The 22,288-nt window shown below is 41.0% G+C and overlaps 1 protein-coding gene across 4 annotated transcripts in view; it reads left to right on the top strand.

Annotated features, from left to right (window-relative positions):
• SLC16A14 (solute carrier family 16 member 14) overlaps nucleotides 1-14,142 on the top strand; it is a 34,728-nt gene extending 20,586 nt beyond the window's left edge. For all 4 annotated transcript variants that reach the window (XM_038001421.2, XM_073020117.1, XM_073020118.1 and 1 more), the window contains 2 exons: nucleotides 2,398-3,375; nucleotides 11,397-14,142. In XM_038001421.2, the coding sequence (XP_037857349.2) occupies nucleotides 2,398-3,375; nucleotides 11,397-11,548 (1,130 nt within the window). In that variant the 3' untranslated portion in view covers nucleotides 11,549-14,142. The remainder of the gene's footprint in view (nucleotides 1-2,397; nucleotides 3,376-11,396) is intronic.
• Nucleotides 14,143-22,288: the final 8,146 nt, after the last annotated feature.

Genomic DNA, 22,288 nt, shown 5'->3' with positions numbered 1-22,288 from the left:
ATTGCGCCACTGCACTCCAGCCTGGTTGACTAAGACTCTGTCTCAATAAAAATAATAATAATAAAGCCTCCTGTGTGAAAATAGAAAAGAAAAAACATAAATAGATAAGTAAACATTAAAAAAACAAAGACTAAGGAAATCAATAACATTCATTTACTCTTTAATAATCATTTGCTCTTTTTTTTTTTTTTTTTGAGATGGAGTTTCGCTCTCGTTGCCCAGGCTGGAGTGTAATGGCACAATCTCAGCTCACTGTAACCTCCACCTCTTGGGTTCAAGCAATTCTCCCGTCTCTGTCTCCCAGGTAGCTGGGATTACAGGCATGCACCACCATGCCCAACTAATTTTGTATTTTTAGTAGAGATGGGGTTTCTCCATGTTGGTCAGGCTGGTCTCAAACTCCCGACCTCAGGTGATCTGCCCACCTCGGCCTCCCAAAGTGCTGGGATTACAGGCATAAGCCACAGCACCCGGCCTTATAATCATTTACTCTTTTAGCCCTGTTCAAATTCATAAAATAGCATAAACCACACACATATGTAGAGACTAAGAAGCAAATCTAGAGTACAGTTAGGTTGTCATTCCTCCATGAAGAGGTTAATATTGGCTGTCAGGTACCACAATCTGCATATCTATTATGCAAAATATATTCCCAGCCACAATTTCCTTTATCAACAGGTAGTGTGATTCACACAGATGAGTAATTACTTGTACAATTGCATTTTAAATAAACTGAATCTCCAGCTTGACATTCTTTTTGAGTACAGAGCTACAATGAATGTGTTAGCATAAGAGTTAAAAGTTAGTTTGGAATTCTGGCTTTTCTTTTTTCATTGCTATTATCTGTGTGACTTTGGGCAAGTTATTTAACCTACTTACACCTCAGTTTCCTTATCTGCAAAATGGGTATAATGAAGAGCTTAGTTTACATGGTTGTTGAAACCCCTAAATGACATAATTTGTATAAAGCACTAAGCAAAGTGCTCAGTAAATGTTAGCTAATAGGTAAATGTGGTTTTATATATATATACACATACACATATATATAAAACATATAAGCTTAAGTATGTATCTTTTGATAGGAGGAGAAAGTGAACATAATAACCTACTGTCCATATAAATCCCAAGTTGCTTCTTGTAATATATATCTATATAAATACACACATAAAGCACTTCTGTATCCTCTGAAGCATAATTTAAAAACCATTGATTGAAGGACCTGATAACAGTTCTTTTTTTCCCTCATTATACATAATACATTTTTAATATTTCTATTTTAGTCATAATTGACGATGGTAAATATTTGTGGAGTCAAATGTGATGTTCTGATACATGTATATATTGTAGAATGATTGAATAAGGCTAATTGACATATCCATCACCTCACATACTTGTGATGAGAACATTTAAAATCTACATTTAGCAATTTGAAAAATATACAATATATTATTACTAAGTACAGTCACCATATTGTGCAATAGATCACTAGAACATATTCCTCTGGTGAAAACGGTTCTTTAAAAATATCAGATGTTGGCCAAGAGCAGTGGCTCACACCTGTAATCCCAGCACTTTGAGAGTCCAAAGCAGGTGAATCGCATGAGCCAAGGAGTTTGAGACCAGCTTAGGCAACATGGTGAAACCACGTGTCTACAAAAAATACAAAAATTAGCCACACGTGGTGATAGTCCCAGCTACTTGGGAGACTGAGGTGGGAGGATCATCTGAGCCTGCGGAGTTCGAGGATGCCGTTAGCTGTGATTGCACCACTGCATTTCAGCCTGGGCAACAGAGGGAGTCCCTGTCTCAAAAAAAAAAAGTCAGATATTTTCCCTGAGTACATTAGAAACTCTTCCCTATAATCGTCCAATGAATAGGGCTAGCACTGAGGTTTTTGTGTTATAGGTGAGGAAATAAACACTCCTTTTGCTGAGACTAAGGAGCCAGGTTGGGGTGTCTGGACACATAGTGCCATCAGGGGAGGCTAAAGACAGCAGAGGTCCTCAGAGAAGCCATTCATTCTCCCAGCAACTCGCTAAGCACATGCTGTCTGTTCTGGGTAGTCCTGGGCATACCAGTGGTGAAAATACATGGTCTTGCCTGCCTGGAGCTTATATTTTTCTAATGTGAGAATGCGGCTCCATTTTGTTATTGGAGGAACTTGTGCCGCAAAGCCTGTTGGGAAAAATGGCGGGCTAGAAATTTGCTTGGCTGGATGGTCTTTCTGCCGCTTATCTCTGGGGGCTGCTTTTTAAATAATCACTGTTACAGCTTTGTCAGAAATAAAAAAGCGTAAACAGATGCTAATTAAGGAAATGCAAGTGATCTTTGCTGCAAATTCTGGATATGGCCACTGATGTTGCCCCGTGTCTTTTCTTCCCCTGTCGGCCTGTGCAGGCCTGGGCAGCGGGATGGCCTACCTGCCAGCAGTGGTCATGGTGGGCAGGTATTTCCAGAAGAGACGCGCCCTGGCCCAGGGCCTCAGCACCACGGGAACCGGATTCGGCACGTTCCTGATGACTGTGCTGCTGAAGTACCTGTGCGCAGAGTACGGCTGGAGGAATGCCATGCTGATCCAAGGTGCCGTTTCCTTAAACCTGTGTGTGTGTGGGGCGCTCATGAGGCCCCTCTCTCCTGGGAAAAACCCAAACGACCCAGGAGAGAAAGATCTGCGCGTCCTGCCGGCGCACTCCACGGAATCTGTGAAGTCAGCTGGACAGCAGGGAAGAACAGAAGAGAAGGATAGTGGGCCCGGGAACGAGGAGACCTTCGGCGACCTGCAAGCCCAGGAGTGCCCCGATCGGGCCGGGCACAGGAAGAACATGTGGGCTCTCCGGATTCTGAAGACGCTCAGCTGGCTCACCATGAGAGTCAGGAAGGGCTTCGAGGACTGGTACTCGGGCTACTTTGGGACAGCCTCTCTATTTACAAATCGAATGTTTGTAGCCTTTATTTTCTGGGCTTTGTTTGCATACAGCAGCTTTGTCATCCCCTTCATTCACCTCCCAGAAATCGTCAATTTGTATAACTTATCAGAGCAAAACGACATTTTCCCTCTGACGTCAATTATAGCAATAGTTCACATCTTCGGAAAAGTGATCCTGGGCGTCATAGCCGACTTACCTTGCATCAGTGTTTGGAACGTCTTCCTGTTGGCCAACTTCACGCTTGTCCTCAGTATTTTTATTCTGCCGTTGATGCACACGTACGCTGGCCTGGCGGTCATCTGCGCACTGATAGGGTTTTCCAGTGGTTATTTCTCCCTAATGCCCGTAGTGACTGAAGACTTGGTTGGCATTGAACACTTGGCCAATGCCTACGGCATCATCATCTGTGCTAATGGCATCTCTGCGTTGCTGGGACCACCTTTTGCAGGTAAACTCTGTGAGGTTTTAAGAGCTCAGAGTGCATGTAGATATGGTGTGTTATGTTATAAAGTCCAAGATAAGAAGGAGGTTTCCATTTGTGCACATGTTCCTTTTATCTTCCCATTCCTGCCCCCTAATTTCTCATTTATACATTTGAGCAAGTTAAAGGCTATTCTTTCTTTTCTTTTTTCTTTTCTTTTCTTTTTTTTTTTTTTGAGACGGAGTCTTGCTCTATCGCCCCAACTGGAGTGCAGTGGTGCGATCTCAGCTCACTGCAACCTCTGCCTCCCAGGTTCAAGCGATTCTCCTGCCTCAGCCTCACAAGTAGCTGGAATTACAGGTGCACACTACCATGCCCGGCTAATTTTTTATGTTTTTGGTAGAGATGGGGTTTCACCATGTTGGCCAGGCTGGCCTCAAACTTCTGACCTCAAGTGATCCCCCTGCCTCATTCTCCCAAAGTGCTGGGATTACAGGCATGAGCCACCGTGCCTGGCCAAGGCCATTCTTTTATGTAGAATGTAGATGAAATGTAGATGAACTTTTGATCCTATCCACATGATAAGGCAGTCAGGCTGGTAGAGTGAGGAAATAAAGCGGATGGGTTGATGGAATACTGCCGGGCTCCTTACCCATTTGAAGAAGGTGGCCTCTGGGCAGTTCCAGCTGATTTCTGTCACCCAGAAATACTGAGAATTGTTGCCAGATCTTCTGGGTGTTGTTTCTCCCCAAAGGGAAGCTAAGAATCTGTACTGTTAGGTAGCACTAACAGATTTCCAAAACACCACGTGGCAGGTGCAACAGAACACATCCATGGACTCAATCCAGCCCTACATTCGCTTCCTATTGTTGCTGTAATAAGTTGCCAGAAGCTTATGGTGGCTTAAAACAATACAGATTGGCCAGACGTGGTAGCTCACACCTGTAATTCCAGTACTTGGGGAGGCTGAGGCAGGAGGATCACTTGAGCCCAGGAGTTCGAGACCAGCCTGGCCAATACAGTGAGACCCCATCTCCACACAGACACACACACATGCATGCATACACACAAGCACGTGCGCACACACACACACACACACACTCACACAAATACAGATTTATTATCTTACTGTTCTGGATGTCAGCAGAGCTGAATTCCTTCTTGAGGCTTTAGGGGGGAATTTGTTTCCTTATCTTTTCCAGCATCTGGAGGCCACATTCATTCTTTGGCATGTACCCTCTTGCTCCATCTTCTAAGCCAGCAGTGTAACATCTTCCCACCTCTCTCTGATTCGGACTTCCTGCCACCTCCTTTCACCATTTTTTTTTTTTTTTTTTTTTCTTTTTGAGACGGAGTCTCCCTCTGCCACCCAAGCTGGAGTGCAGTGGCATGATCTCAGCTCACTGCAACCTCCACCTTCTGGGTTCAAGCAAGTCTCCTGCCTCGGCCTCCTGAGTAGTTGGGATTACAGGCATGCGCCACCACGCCTGGCTAAATTTTTTTGTATTTTTAGTAGAGGTGGGGTTTCACCATATTGGCCAGGCTGGTCTCGAACTCCTGACCTTGCGATCCCTCCCACCTCGGCCCCCTGAAGTGCTGGGATTATAGGCGTGAGCCACCATGCCTGGCCACCTCCTTTCACTTATAAGGGTGCCTATGATTACACTGGGCTCACCTGGGGAGATGATCCAGGATCATCTCCCCAGCCCAGGTCCTAAATTAATCACACCTGCGATGTCCCTTTTGCCCTAATTAGGTCACATATTCATGGGGTAGAGAAATTAGGGATAGGAGCATTCTGCCTACCACAGGCCTGAAGGCCACTAGCTAGCAACATCTAGGATACGATATCTGTCATGTATTCCCTTCATTTACAAGAGGCAAATTCACCAGAGAACTTGGTGTTCGGGCATACCAGAAGCCTTGGGCATCAAGGAATCTTGTGTCTGGGCCAGTGCCTTTGTGGAAAAGCAAATCAGGTTTGGGCAGGTAGACTCATGCCCCAAGACACCAGCTGCTGGGTGAAGATAACAAGGTCTATCTTCTGTCCAAGAACTGGAGATAGGAGTCTGCATAGCATGGCAAAGGCTGGGGCAGAATGCCAATACAAAGGTGCTCTCTGGTGGTGGCCCTCAGCCAGCCAGCCAGGGCTGGTAGTGATTGTCAGAGCTGCTGGAGGTTTTGTGCAGAGCTCAAGCTAACCCAGTGGAGCCTCACCTGTTCAGATGTCCCCTCCGACAGCCACCCCCAAGCACCCTCCTGTCTGGGCCCTACAGGCTCTTTATTCTCGTATCCTCTGGCAAGAGTATCTCTCCCCAGTGGGTGAAGGAATCCCATGGGTACAGGACAAAGCCCTCCCTGCCCCTTTTTTCCCAGTCTTTCTATAAGTCATAAAGTCACCTCCTCCCTTAAGACCCCCACTGGCAGAGAGCTTGTGCCAACAAACACGCTTTAGAAATCATAGATTTTTGCCTATGCAGCAGACAACACCGGCAGTCGGCTGACTAAAGGTTTAAGGTCCAAGAGTCCCCTTAGGAATCCTCAGGGCTACCTATAGGGCTCCTCCTGGAGCAAGCTGCTCCTGGTGTCTGCCTGTGCACAGAGATGCAGATGCAGCATTTTTAAGAGAAAATGGCTGTAGCAACGGAGCAAACTATATTGGCAGTTGAAAGGTCTAAAATTGCTCACTGATCTCATTATGTAAAATTCTCTGTCAGGTCAGAATGCATTTGATTATAACATCCTGACCATGATGGTTTAAGCATATTTCTGTCACATAACCAGAAATATAGAGTTCAGGGACTGGAGGATGTTGGGGCAATGTCTCAGAGATCCTCTTGGCCCTTTCCTCATGCTAACTGCCTCATGGTGACATAATGGTTGCTGTATCTCCAGCCACTGCATCATCATTTATAGCAGGGAGAAGGAAGTGGGGAAAGGCTCAGTCCCATCAGAATTCCACTTACATCTGATTGGCCAGAACTATATCACACAGCTAGTTCAAGCTTCAAGGGGAGCTGTGAATGGAGTATTTTGCTTTCCAGCCTCTGTACTAGAGGAAGGAAGGAGAAAAGAATTGGGATTGGCAGTTCAATCAGTCAGCCGATGGTGCCTGCTAGAGATGTTACATATCCATTGGAGGTATGGGGACCTAGTAGTTGCTCCTCTGCCCTCTTATTGGAGGTCCTTCAGATACATTGTATGCATAAATGGACTCTGTCACTGATGGTTCGTTGCATGATCCAGGGGTACTTTCTTCTAATGGGCAGGCTCGGGTTGTTTTGTCTTGATCCATCAGATTTCAATGGCACATCACAACACAACTGTGAGGTGTGGCCTGAGTAATTCTCACGATCAGTGTTAGTCAAAGCACCAGAGTTTGCCAGGATAGTTTTCTTATCCCATCCCTGTAGTCCTGTGCTGTCCATTCATCTGCATTCTAGCGAGCTTTCTTGAGTGGAAGAGAGAGGAATGACAAGTAGAGGACGGAGTTATACCCAACCCTCAGTCATTAGGTCTTATCTCTTGACTGCTTTGAGGTTCCTCCCTAGAGGTGGGTTCTGTAGTGGAATGGGATCCACCATGGATGATAGAAATCGTTGTGTTAATGGTTGGGAGCCTTCTATGATGCGTATCATGTGGTGCTATGGAAACCCCAAAATCAACATTCGGATGTGCCTGTCTAGGCCAGCAAGCTAAAGGGGACTTTCTTTATTTGCATTTGTTGGTTTCTTCATCTTCCATTGAATTCATGCACTAAGGAATGATGAACAACATTCGTTGGCTACCTGCATGATGTTTCATTTATTGACTTTCCAGACCAAGGAGCCAACATTGCAATGAGATGCAAGCCACCATTTATGTGCACTGTAGGCTCAGAGCGACTGGCAATATGAGTGACTAAATGACCACATTACACTCTTGCTAGAAATTCGAAGTGCACTAGAAATTATTGCTTAGCTGGGTTTGCTGCAAGGAAAATTACTGTTCACATTTCCTTTTTTTTAAAAAAAAGTTTCAAGAATGTACAATCAAAGATATTGAACAGACATTTCAACCATGTCATTCAGCAGCACGGACTTCTTGATCTAATTTATTTATAATATTGTTGGGGGTTTTGTTCAATCCCTTTAAAGATATAATATAGGCCGGGTGTGGTGGCTCGTGCCTGTAATCCCAGCACTTTGAGAGGCTGAGGTGGGCGGATCACCTGAGGTCGGGAGTTGGAGACAGCCTGGCCAACATGGTGAAACCTCATCTCTACAAAAATACAAAAATTAGGCACTTGTAATCCCAGCTACGTGAGAGGCTGAGGCAGTAAAATTGCTTGAACCTGGGAGACGGAGGTTACAGTGAGTCAAGATCACGCCACTGCACTCCAGCCCGGGTGACAAGAGCAAGACTCTGTCTCAAACTTAAAATAAAATAAAATACAAAATTATGTAATAGTAGTACATACTTTCCTAGATGTTTCAGTGTATAATATGGCAAAACCTCAGCCATCAGATTTGACTAACCAATATTCCACACACATCTCTTCCAGTCACATAAAATCTAACACCTTAATAATCTGAAATGTTTTCCACCAAAAGCCAGGGCCCTTATTTAATTAATACGAAAAACAGCATTACTTATTTGACAGACTCAAATGAAAAGAAAATGTACTTTAATCGGGAACCAGATTTTACTTTGAAGCTATAGGTTTGAATTGGTGCTTGGATGAGGGCTGCCAAGAATCCTGGGTTGCCAAGAATCCCAGGTTCCAAATGCAGGAACTGAGGTCAGACCTCCAGGAGGGGTGGTGAAGGATGCATGCGGAAGGCAGCTTGTGGGAACTGTCTTCTCTCTGAAAAAGTTGTGTCAACATGTGCTGAGGGTCAAAGCTCCTGGTAGAGTCCTGTCTCTCTTGACCTGCTTTACATCTGACTGGGTTTGAATTCAAACTAGCAGAAATATTAAAACAGGCACCAAAGGGAGATGGCAGGATCCAGAGTTATTTATAAATAAATTCTAAAGGTAGATTGGAGAAAACCTGTGGGATTAACTTAACATGAAAGTTAGGACTACTCCTACAGTTAGTGCTATGTTAAATTGTTCAGTAAAGTTGGGTGTGCTTTTTAAAAAAAAAAAAAAAAAACTGACATGAGTTACATTTGAAGCTTGGGCATGTGGAGATGTTTTTACAAATATTTATATTTTTAGAGGAAAGAGGACCATTAAAAATAATAATAATAATGAATTCGGCCAGGCGCGGTGGTTCACGCCTGTAATCCCAGCACTTTGGGAGGCTGAGGTGGGTGGATTACCTGAGGTCAGGAGTTTGAGATCAGCCTTGCCAACATGGGGAAACCCTGTCTCTACTAAAAATACAAAAATTAGCCGGGCGTGGTGGCGCATGCCTGTAATCCCAGGTACTTGGGAGGCTGAGGCAGGAGAATTCTTCAACCCAGGGGGTGGAGGCTGCAGTGAGCCACGATTGTGCCACTGCACTCCAGCCTGGGTGACAGAGTGAGACTATGTCCCAAATAATAATAGTAATAATAATAATAATAATAATAATAATAATAATTCCACCCAGAAGGGGGAACAGGACATGTTCAAAGAGCCAAGAGAAATGTGTTTGAGATGCTAACAAATTCAGCATGGCTTGTGCTGGTGAGCAGGGGAGAAAGCTAGGCAGGGGCCACATCACAGAGTCTGGAGCTTATAATCAACCACTTCCACCAAAAAGTAAATACATAGTCTGAATGAAATACAGCTTAATTTTCCAGCCAGGTGGGATTTTGTCCCATTTCTGAGGTCCATGTTAAGCAGCAATAATAGTTCGACTTGTTTCAGCCATTTGAAACAAAGCATTCAGGTGTTTGTTACTTAGAGTCATCATTCCTGCTCTCAATCACTTGATCATGTGGAAAGCGAGGATTTAGCCATTAAAATGACCTGGTCAGCTTTCATATGGAGATAAGTGGACTATGGGAACCTCATTTGTATGTATTGATTTTTTTAAAATTGTAGATTACAGTTATTCCCATCACTACTCTGTTGATACAGATCACTCTGCATTATTTGCAATTGAATTGCTCATTTTGTCCTAATTCACAATTGTCCACAGTTGCCAACTGGTAACACTGAGTAGAAGTTGGGTGTGTTTTCGTTCATAGGTCAGTGTCAATTGCCTTTCCATTCAATTCTGAAGCTGAAGCATTACTTTTGGATTATGTTTAATCTTTTTTGTCCCCCTTGTCTCCAATTATAGATTAAGAAAAAGATGATAGAGCATTTTACTGAGCCACTTCTAAAGAGTCAGATTTTTTTTCATTTCTATTTTTTACATAAAATAACAAATACAGAAACTTGGTTTACTTTTAAAATAGATACAAAATTCATACCTTTTAACTTGTTGCTTCTGTAAAAAAAATTATAAATTTATATTTAATTGTTTGTTTTTCTTTATGAATGCCTTGACTGATCCCTGTATATAGATAATCCAGGCATAGTCATCACACACTAGATACAATAAACAAAGAGATACAGATAACAACCAGGAAGTCGGAGGGACTGGTTTACACCTTTCCTAGTTGCTTTTGTGTGGCTGTTTCTTGATAGGAGAAGTTTAAGTTGCATTTATGCACTCGTTTGCCAATTAGTTTTTTTAAAGATGTTTCTGAAAAGTGGCCACGGAATACTATGTTTGATCATAAAATCTTATTTTTTTATTTCATTTTATTTTTTGAGACGGAGTCTTGCTCTGTTGCCCAGGCTGTAGTGCAGTGGCACGATCTCGGCTCCTCTGCAACCTCTGCCTCCTGGATTCAAGCAATTCTCATGCTTCAGCCTCCTGGGTAGCTGGGATTACAGACATGCACCACCACACCCAGCTAACTGTTGTATTTTTTAGAGATGGGGGTTTTGCCCTGTTGGCCAGTCTGGTCTCGAACTTCTGGCTTCATGTGATCTGCCCGCCTTGATCTCCCAAAGTGCTGGGATTACAGGTGTGAGTCACTGAGCCTGGCCATTAAATCATTTATATTTTAAGTCTTTGCTAATGTGCTTACTAAAAGGGGAAAAAATGACATTTTTACCATAACTAAAACTCTTGCGTGTAGCTCAATCCACTCAGTTTGCGTAGTTGACTACGTGGGAACCATGAGTTGTGACCGATTCTTAGAATTAATCACTGAAATATAGGAAACAGATTTCATAGATTCTGAGACACATTTTTCTCATATTTTAACGTCTGAAATTAGAATGCCTTTTACAAAGTCCTGAGGAAATACTGAGTCATATTTGAATTGACAAGAATATTTATTTTTTACTGATATATAAAATAATGGCACATCAGTGTCTTAGAATTCATGAAATGTAGTGGTATTTTACAGAATGTCTAATAAGATGATTATATTAAGCTGTTAAAGTATAATATTAAATTATTATTTGAAAATAACTTAATTTAGTCAGCATCTATGGCAGTATCTTTGGCAACTTAGAATTTTATAAATGTAAATGTTCAAGTTTTGTGGCTATAAATGTGAATTTTATAACACCTGAAGATTTTGATTCTTTCTAGAACAGATGTGTACCCTCAAATACTTCAGAATGAATGCAAGTTCAAATGAAAGAATCATTTTTGTAGGTTTTAGAAAAATTTGTGTTTGCACTTGTGAAAAAAGAAAATCATTGGATTCGCTTTTCACTACTGGCCTTGTGAGGGCCTTCAAGTGAACCAGAAGGTTCTCCCCATGAGTCAGCCGGGAATTGCTTCAAATGCCTTCCAAAGCAACCAAACGGCTTTATGAATGCAGCCCTCCCCAGGCACGGGGAACAGTGTTGTATAGCACACCCTTAAAAATTGCTAAATGAGAACCAAAAAATATAAAAAACAACAACAAAAAAGGAAAAGAAATGGATAAATGAAACATTTTATTGGTATGAAATGACATATAAATTATTTTAGAAATATTTATAGCAGCAATAAATGCCTGCTTTATATTCTTGACTTTTATTGTATCAACTCCATGACAGTGAATATATTCTTTTTTGTTTTGTAGGGTGGATCTATGACATCACGCAAAAATATGATTTTTCCTTCTACATATGTGGTTTGCTTTACATGATAGGAATACTCTTTTTACTTATTCAGCCGTGCATTCGAATTATAGAACAATCCAGAAGAAAATACATGGATGGTGCACATGTTTAGTATCATGTAATGTTCCGTGTGGGTTTCATTGTAATACTCATGCCTACCTCGCATGGTTGCTGTGAGGCACCTATGACAGGACGTGGGAAAGCATTTTGTACAGTAACTGGCACTGTCATTTGTAAATGCCATTGTCACAGCCTCATTTGTAAGCAGCACTGCCTCTCTGTTTGGGGAGATGTAATGCTGGAAGGTATTAAGGACTACATGCATTCTAGAGATGACAGTGTTGTTCAAAGACAGCCTAGTAAATAATTGGTAGAAATACCCTTATCAATACATTCTCTTGTCATCTACTGGAACTAGGTTTTTAAATACAGCTTTTAAAACAAACACAGGGAATAAAAGCTTTTCAACTCAACCACTTCTTTGTAAGACAAAACCGAAGTATCTGTGTGCTTCCAGAAAGCTTCCAGATAAATGGGTTTCAAGCACAAGAATATGACTAGATTTCAGAAATTAATTATTACGGGGAGCTATTGATCTACTAGCATCAAACAAAGGCAAGCTCTAATTCCACAGGTAATACAATTTAGTACAATTAAAGAAACACAGCTTGTATTTTTATGAGGGAATTCTGCAGCTAGGGATCGGGCTTCATAAATCCTCCTCTAAAAGAAGACATTTGCCATTAATCCTAATTCACTGTTATCCAGTTATAAATGGAATCTTGAGACAAAACCTTAACAAAGAAATAACAGTAATGATTTCCTTAGCAGAAGCCGGATTTGTACGCACAACATTAAATAAAGGGCTACAATTCAAGCACTTTTATTCATATCATTGGCCTCTTAGATGATAAACATGATCTGGGGCCTGTAATATTTTTTTCTGAGTTTCTTCTGCCCAAAAAATGTAACATAGAACTAATTGCTAACTGACAAATAAAGTTAATAGTTAAATCATCTCCAAGGAATGTTGCTAATCCAAAATATAACACTATCAATTTATGAGGGTAATAAATAGAATGCCCTTAGTGTAGATGTCTGTGCCACACCTGACATTGGAGTAGTGATAACAAATAGCCCATCTCTAGACTCTCGTGTTGTTATATAGACCATTCATTTGCCTGAGCGTGGCACAGTTTTAAAAATAGTTTTCTTGATTGATTTCATACAGAAGATGACTGTGATCCATGACATCTAATAATGCCCTTTCTTTATCTGAGATGTCTATTTTTCTAAGCCAAACGTTTTTCAGACTGTAGAATGTTCTTCCCAGATCGTTTGAAATTTCTGACTGCCTTAGTTGTTTACAGATAGTTTAAATCTATTTAAATTTCTACTCACAATTTGATCATCACACCCACACAAATCCTTCAATGTCATTGCCAGTGTCTTAGGTCAGATTTATCTAAAGTGAATACAGCCCATTCTCAATTATCCTTGACAATTAGAGGCAGGAGTGCTACTAGGAATTGGAAGCAAACAATGTCACCCCCAGCGTAATTTTAGCCAGCAGTTTCAGTTATACTCAACCATAGCCTTCTGAGCTGTTAACAAGTCATTCAATGGACAAGTTCTCTTTTTGTTCCATCTCCATTATTTCCTGCTCTATTGTCTAGTGGGAGGGGTCGTATCATGAAAGGACCACCAAAATAATAAAAGGCAGCTAACGGAAAGGAGAAACAAAAGCATGGTTAATATATACACTCAATATTACCTCCAATGACTTGGGAATTGCCTGCACATTATTATAGCCAATAGATTGCATGTCATATTCCATTTGGTTCAACACAACAACCTATGTGTTATCATTACAGCTTTGGCTGCTGTTAAAGATTCCAGCTCTCTATTTTGATAAAGACAGTCTTAAAGCTGAGGCAATGCTCCCTCTTCTGTCTCTCTCTATGTAATTTGCCATAGAATTAGGATGATTAGATTGAAACACATGTTATATGTTTTTAAAACTACATTGCTTCATTACTTTCATTTTCCGACAACATCAAATTAACAAGAGGCAGTGTTAAATATTTTAAATGGTGCTATAGCCAATGTATTTGGATGCTTGCACTGCTGGTTGTGTATCATCAGTATAAACTTTTTATCCAATGACTCGACTTTAATTACATCTAAGTTAGACTTGTTCATGTTCAGTTTGTACAGTCGTGTGTTGACTTACTATGTTTTTGAAAGTGGCGACTTCTACCAAATGAGTAGACGTTCCCATTGTCAAAAAAAAAGAGACCTGCTTGCAGTATTCATGTTGACAACAGAGTAAAAGAGAATATTGTAAAGAATTACTGCAAATATTTCCTGTTTGTTATTTGCCGTTCTTTGAAGATATTATAAAAGGTTAATTGTATATTTATATCATGTGCTTTATCATTTTCCCTCATGTATCCAAGTAATTTTTATTTACGTACAACTAAATAAATGTTGTCCTCTTTGAAGACGGTCAGTAAGTTTTTGTATAACATTTCTATTTTGTTGGCCTCGAAGAGAATACTCCTAAAATGTAGGTAGTAATTATTTGTTTCATTCTTTCCCCTGAAAAACTATTTCTCTAGGTGCGTTCACAAACCACGTGGACAGAATCACTTAGAATGATTGTGAAAAGTGCTGAGTCTAAGTATTAAATTTAAAATGCACACATCTTTGAATCCAGCAATTGCATTTCTAATATCATTTTCTACATATGAACACAGACTCATATGTAAGGATTTTTTGTTTATCATTTGTTATATAAAAGACTGGGCTGGGTGCAGGCGGTTCCTGAGATCAGGAGATCGAGACCATCCTGGCCAATATGGTGAAACCCCATCTCTACTAAAATACAAAAAATTAGCGGGGCATGGTGGCATGCACCTGTTGTCCCAGCTACTCGGGAGGCTGAGGCAAGGGAATCACTTGAACCCGGGAGGTGGAGGTTGCAGTGAGCTGAGATCGCACCACTGCACTCCAGCCTGGCAACAGAGCAAGACTCTGTCTCAAATTAAAAAAAATAAAAAAATAAAAGACTGGAAACAATTTAAATGTCTACCAATAGATAACCGTTAGAGTATAACTGTTAAAGTACAGTATAAAGTATTTTAAAGTATAGACCTATAATAATACAGTGGAATTTGTAGAATTATTAAACAAAAAAGGCAGATCTATATGTAGAAACAGTCTGAAGATATAGTGCTTAAAAAAATAAAAAAAGCAAGATAGGCTGGGCGTGGTGGCTCACGCCTGTAATCCCAGCACTTTGGGAGGCCAAGGGGGATGGATCACTTTGAGCTCATGAGTTCGAGACCAGCCTGGGCAACATGGCAAAACCCCGTCTCTATTAAAAATACAAAAATTAGCTGGGCATGATGGTGGGCACGGTAATCCCAGCTACTCAGGATGCTGAGGCAGAAGAATCGTTTGAACCCAGGAGGTGGATTGCACCACTGCACTCCAGCCTGGGCGACAGAGCAAGACTCTGTCTCAAGAGAAAAAAAAAAAAAAAAAGGCAAGATAAAGCAATATATTTAATATGCCCCCTATTATATGTTTTCTTTACCAAAAAAAAAGTCATTCATATATATAATAGACTTAGACATGAATTGAAAATTGCTGGGAAGAAACATAAAGAAGCATAAGAAAACATTAACAGTTGTTGGCTCCAGGGAAGAAAATCTGTGGACTAAGGTAGGTCTGATTTTTTTTTTCTTATGTCCATAATGCTTTTTCAATTTAAAACTTGTATCCAAAATTATTTTGAATGCAGATTCCTGGACCTACTTAAAACCTAGAGAATTAGGAATGGGACCAGTAAATCTTCCTTTTAGATAAGCTTCTCAGTTAATTCTTGTGCATATTAAAATTGCACACCCGGTCTCAACATATTTAAGGGCAAAATATTCCAGTGAATTTCAAATACTTGTCCTGAACCTCTCTTGTTATTTCCTTTTATACAGCATTCTGGTCAATTACTATCTATGAAGCCTTCATAGTGTATAATCTTTTACTCGGTCCTTTTCCAATCAGCAAATGTGGACTGGGGTTCTATAGGAGCAAGGCAGGCTAATGCAAAGCCCCTGCCCTCAAGCAGCCTGCATGAATAAGTAACCAATACTCCAGCGCAGGAAGAATGATAACAAAGTCAAGGGAAATGAATCCTGATGTGTTTAAATGAAACTATAGCCGGGCGTGGTGGCTCACGCCTATAATCCCAGCACTTTGGGAGGCTGAGGTGGCTGGATCCCCTGGCCAAGGTGGCTGGATCACCTGAAGTCAGGAGTTCAAGACCAGCTTGGTCAACATGGTGAAACCCCATCTCTACTAAAAATACAACAAATAGCCGGGCGTGGTGGCGTGTGACTGTAATCCCAGCTACCTGGAAGGCTGAGGCAGGAGAGTCGCTGGAACCCAGGAGGCAGAGGCTGTAGTGAGCCAAGATCATGCCAATGCACTCCAGCCTGGGTGACAGAGCGAGACTCCATCTCAAAAAAACCAAAAAAAGATGTAATAAATAATATGAAAGAAGGAGGGCTGGGTGTGGTGACTCACGCCTGTAATATCAGCACTTTGGGAGGCAGAGGCTTGAGCCCAGGAGTTTGAGACCAGCCCAGGTAACACAGTGAGACTCTGTCTCTACGAAAAAGTTTAAAAAGTTAGCTGGGTGTTGTGATGTGCACCTGTAGTCCCAGCTACTTTGGAGGCTGAGCTGGGAGAACTACCTGAGCCCAGGAGTTCAAAGCTGCAGCTCATGAGCTGGGCTCGCATCGCTGCACTCCTGCCTGAGTGACAGAGTGAGACTCCATCTCAAAAAAAATGAGAAGTAGAAAAGTTCAATAAAACAATTAAAGAACTAAAGAACTTTCACTAGGAATGACCACTTGTCAAATGAAAGATACAGACTACAAGGGCTAGTGTTACAGTTCTGAAACTTGGGTTTCAAACACAAACAACTTTAAATAGTGATTCCTCTAGACCTCTAATAAACAAATATGCCCCACCATTGGTATAAATTTCAGAAAGAAAAAACCAGGAAACAGGAATGTTTGCTATTAACCCAGCTAAAACCTGATAAAAATATTTTAAGAGCTGTACAGTCGAAAGTACACTTAATTAAAACCGATATTTAGGCTATATATGTATATGTACATTTATTTGAGTCCTCTGTTCTCTCTGTGACAGCTTCTCAGTCAACTAAATTTCTCTCTTCTGAAACCCCTGCTAACTATATGTGCTCCCTCTGTCTGTTTCTCCTTTCGTTGACATGATTTTTTGCCAAGGATAATGTAAAACCTTCTTGGCCATTTGGAAAACAAGATCTTCTGAAACTGGCTACTCTAGGAATTGTTCTTCCATTTACTACTGTCTCTTCTTCCTCTTGCCACTTTTGACACCAAGAAAACTTCTAGCAGCCCAAGGACCCTTCAGGAATACAGAAAGGACACCACAGACTCCTCCTTTTTGGGTAGGGTACCTCTGTTTTTCCTCATGGAGCCCCAAGAATTGTGGGTGGACAGGCTCCCCTCAGTCTAAAGCTCTACTCTTTTTGTGTTGTTTATTTTTGATACAGTTGCACTCTGTCACCCAGGCTGCAGTGCAGTGGCATGATCTCGGTTCAAGGCAACCTCTGCCTCCTGGGTTCAAGCGATTCTCCTGCCTCAGCCTCCTGGGTAGCTGGGACTACAGGCACGTGCCACTACACCAGGCTAATTTTTGTATTTTTAGTAGAGATGAGGTTTCACCATATTGGTCAGGCTGGTCTCAAACTCCTGACTTCAAGTGACCCACCTGCCTTGGCATTCCAAAATGCATGCTGGGATTACAGGCATGAGCCACCTCGCCCAGCCTAGCTCTACTCTCTTTTATATTGAACTCCTTGATCTTTTCAGCTTTCAGATGCATACATGTGTATATGTATTAGTTATATGTTGTGTCTACATATATGTATATGTCTATACTTGTGTTTGGATATTGTCTACATGGTATCAAATTGACATAACAATAAATGAGTAATCAAAAATTAAATACATAAGCCCAAATATTTTTCAAGTTCATGTGATTTGAGTAAATCTTTTGGTAAATATAAGTAGTTTAATATTGTTGGTTTAATAAAAACAAATGTCTTTTGACTTATCAGCAAAATATGCATGTATTTAATGTTAAGGTGAATGCTTTTATGATATTTAGATAATATATGATAATATTAATAGCAAAATGGTTAATAGAAAATTTAAGTTGAGATGATGGCTGGATTTGTCTAATGGCTCATGAGATTTTTCCAAACACAGTTGTTAAGAATGAATAAGGCTGGGTGGGCATGGTGGCTCATGCCTGTAATCCCAGCACTTTGGGAGGCCGAGGCAGGCAGATCACAAGGTCAGGAGTTCAAGACTAGCCTGGCCAATATGGTGAAACCCCATCTCTACTAAAAGTACAAAAATTAGCCAAGCGTGGTGGCGCACGCCTGTAGTCCCAGCTACTCAGGAGACTGAGGCAGGAGAATTGCTTGAACCCGGAAGACAAAGGTTGTAGTGAGCTGAGATCGCACCACTGACTCCAGCCTGGGTGACAGAGTGTGACTCCATCTCAAAAATAATAATAATAATAATAATTAAAATAAATGTAAATAGGACAAAAGTTTATAAATTGACTTATAATAATTATGTTTTATAATATATTTACTTTAAGAGGTTTCTAGGCTGGGCATGGTGGCTCACACTGTGATCCCAGCACTTTGGGAGGCCAAGGCAGGCAGATCACTTAAGGTCAGGAGTTTGAGACCAGCCTGGCCAACATGGCAAAACCCCATCTCTAGTAAAAATATAAAAATTGACCAGGTGTGGTGGTGCATGCCTACAATCCCAGCCACTTGGGAGGCTGAGGCAGGAGAATTGCTTGAACCGGGGAAGCGCAGGTTGCGGTGAGCTGAGATCATACCACTGCACTCCAGCCTGAGTGACAGAGTGAGACTCCTTCTCAAAAAATACAATAAAATAAAAAGTTTCTATATCCTTAGAGTTTTGCTAAGGCAAATTACATGATAAATGTGCATTAAATATGTAGGTCATTTCCGAATAAGATATAATGCTATGATACTCAGTACTAAATATTAGTTTAATCTTACATACTTTTGGCTTCTTATTTCAGAGAAATGAAATATATCTGGATGTTAGTAAATATGTTCTATTCCACATTGAAAAGTGGTTCCATGGCCAGGCGCTGTGGCTCATTCCTGTAATCCCAGCACTTCAAAAGGCTGAGGCAGGCCTGAGGTTGGGAGTTTGAGACCAGCCTGATCAACATGAAGAAACCCCGTTTCTACTAAAAATACCAAATGAGCCAGGCATGGTGGTGCATGCCAGTAATCCCAGCTACTCGGGAGGCTGAGGCAGGAGAATCTCTTGAACCCAGGAGGAGGAGGTTGCGGTGAGTCGAGATCACGCCATTGCACTCCAGCCTGGGCAACAAGAGCAAAACTCCATCTCAAAAAAAAAGGGAAAAAAGAAGAAAAAGAAAGATAGTTCCATTAGAAAGCCTATGTTTCCTATAGGCTTTAAAAAAGGAAAGGAAAGAAAAAGAGCCTATGTTTTTAAAAACTGTAAAATGTATATTCATAAATCGTTGGGATGTGGTTGACAGTTACTCTTCCTTCCTCTATACTCTTAAAAACCAATGAGGAACCAAAGATATTTGGCTTTTGCTGGCTATATCTACCAATAATCACCATATTAGAAATTGAAACTGAGGGCCGGGCTCAGTGGATGACACCTGTAATTCCAGCCCTCTGGGAGGCTGAAGCCGGAGGATCACTTGAGCCCAGGAATTTGAGACCAGGCAGGGGCAACAGAGTGAGACCATGTCTCTACAGAAAAGTACAAAAGTTAGCCAGGCATGGTGGGGCACACCTGTAATCCTAGTTACTCGGGAGACTGAGGTAGGAGGATCACTTTAGCCAAGAGATTAAGGCTGCAGTGGGCTGTGATCATACCACTGCACTCCAGCCTGGGTGACACAGTGAGACTCTGTCTCAAAAAAAAACAGAAAAATAAAAACTGAGAAATTAAAAAACATTTACGTATTTCTTCATTTTAAAATAATAATATTGAGACTATCATGTTAATATAAGTAACATATTTTTATGATAAGAAACTACTTTTTTAAAAAAATGAGTAAGGATAGCAGCATTGTTTGGCTGGGCGTGGTGGCTGACGCCTGTAATCCCAGCACTTTGGGAGGCTGAAGCAGGCAAATCATGAGGTCAAGAGATAGAGGCCATCCTGGCCAACATGGTGAAACCCCGTCTCTACTAAAAATACAAAAAATTAGCCAGGCATGGTGGCGGGCGCCTGTAAACCCAGCTACTCAGGAGGCTGAGGCAGGAGAATCACTTGAACCTGGAAGGCGGAAGTTGCAGTGAGCCGAGATCACGCCACTGCACTCCACCATGGTGACAGAGCAAGACTCCGTCTCAAAAAAAAAAAAAGAATAGTAGTATTGTTTTACATTTTTGCAAATTTCATTAATGTTTGGCTTAATGGAAAATAGGTTGATTCTCATATTTGCTTCTGCAAATATAAATATAAATGTATTTTTGATACCACATCAGACTCAAGAAGTGGTATTTCTTAAATGTTGGTGTGGTGTGGAATGTGAAACCATATGAATAAACTTCCCATACAATATTACATTAAAATCCATTGATCTAGCTTACACTTTGAATGAATCTTTTGCCCATTTCTGATTTTGTAAAATGATGTTTTGATCACTTGGAAAATATTGCTCCACTGAGTTTTGTAGATCTTCTAAAATTTTTTCATATTTTATACAGTATTTTGGAAATCACAGTTATTAGTTGTGTAAAAAAATCAGTTATTCCATTTATATGGAATGTCCGGAGTAGGCAAATCCACAGAAACAGAAATTGTATTAGTGATTGCCAGAGCTGGGGACAGATGGAGATAGAAAGTGACAGCTCATAAGTACGGGGTCTCTTTTTGAGGTGCTGAAAATGTTCTGGAACTAGATAACAGTGATGATTGCCCAACTCTGTGAATATAATACAAAAAGCACTGACGTATATACTTTTAAAGGGTAAATTTTGTCATATGTGAATTACATCTCAATTTTTAGAATCACTACTAGGCAGTCTGATGAGATGGGTGGTAATAAAATTTTCAAAGTATTTTAAAGTACTTAAGAATACTTTTAGTATTGGAAAGTGGACAGGCTCATGGAAGTTGGTGTAAGTTATCCAAAATATTATTTTCCTTTTGAAAGTTTGAATATTATCATTGGCAAGGAAAACTGCGCTTGTTTACCTTGAAGGGATAGCCTCATTTCCAATAATGTGTCTGCCAAGTATAAATATGGTGTTTCATGAAAAAAGGGGTAGTTGAGCTCGTGATTCATCACACAACTGCTTTTCCTCATGACAGCCGTGACACTCTGATGTGCAGCAGATGTGCTCTTGCTTCCTCCCTGCTTTGTCACACAGTATTAAAGATGGCGCGGTGGCTCACGCCTGTAATCCCAGCACCCTGGGAGGCCGAGGCAGGCCAATCACTTGAGGCCAGAAGTTTGAGACCCGCCTGGACAACATGGTGAAACCCCGTCTCCACTAAAAACACAAAAATTAGCAGGGCGTAGTGGCGGGTGCCTATGATCCCTGCTACTTGGGAGGCTGAGGCATGAGAGTGACTTGAACCCAGGAGGCGGAGGTTTCTGTGAGCGGAGATGGTGCCACTGCACTTTAGCCTGGGTGACAGAGGGAGACTCTGTTTCAAAAAAAAAAAAAAAGGAATTTGATTAGTCAATGTTGATACCAGATGAACACAAGCAAAACGTCAAGCGCAGCCTTATCTACTGACTTGGACATTTATAAGACACCAGTATAATCCTGCAGAGAAGAGATTAACTCAGCTTTCATGTTTGCTGCTAGAGCTTTAATTTGACAAGTTACTGTGTCATTAGAAAGTGGCACTGTTTGGCAAAACCTTGTCTCTTCCAAAAATACAAAACTTTGGTGGGCGTGGTGGTGGGCATCTGTAGCCCCAGCTACTTGGGAGACTGAGGCAGGAGAATCGCTTGAACCCAAGAAGGCGAAGATTGTAGTGAGCCGAGATTACGCCACTGCACTCCAGCCTGGAGGCCAGAGCGAGACTCCATCTCAAAAAAAAAAAAAGAAGTGGCACTGTTGTGATTTTCTTTTGCTGAGTTTCCATCCAGCAAGCACTTGGCAGTGCCGGCTGAATGGGCTTGTGTGCGCCTTTCTCAGGGCAGTTCAGTAACTTACCCACTTCAATGGCTTTTTCATTTCTGGTTTAAAAAGCTATAATGATACATTTTGGGCTTTTAAGAAACTCATCATATCTACATTTAAAATATTCAACTCCTTTTTTCTTTAGACTCTGAATGATTCATCTCAAAGTGATGCCACAACTTGAGGGGTACCAAGAAAAGTAAAATGTTAACACTATAAAGCCCCACAAAAGTGCCTTCTGAATCATATTTATACTTCTTTTTACTAGTTTTTTCCCTTATGTGAGTTTGAAAACTCCTTAATATGCAGTTTCATTTTTTTGTTTTAGCATCTTTAGTCTTAGATAGTGCAGTTGTGGGCTAAGAAAGCAAGATTTCCCATATCCCCTTTTAAAGCAAATGATCCATCCTTAAATAGAATAAAAATATAAATGTTTAAGTTGTCAATAAAATATTAAATTCTAGAATTCACATTTTAGGGTTTAAAAGCTATTTTTAAAAGTACTTTTGGCTGGGCAAGATGGTTCACCACCTATAATCCCAGGACTTTGGGAGA

This window comes from Chlorocebus sabaeus, chromosome 10 (genome assembly GCF_047675955.1).
Source record: "Chlorocebus sabaeus isolate Y175 chromosome 10, mChlSab1.0.hap1, whole genome shotgun sequence".
Taxonomy (NCBI): Eukaryota; Metazoa; Chordata; class Mammalia; order Primates; family Cercopithecidae; genus Chlorocebus; species Chlorocebus sabaeus.
This window is presented reverse-complemented; position numbering and strand designations above follow the sequence as displayed.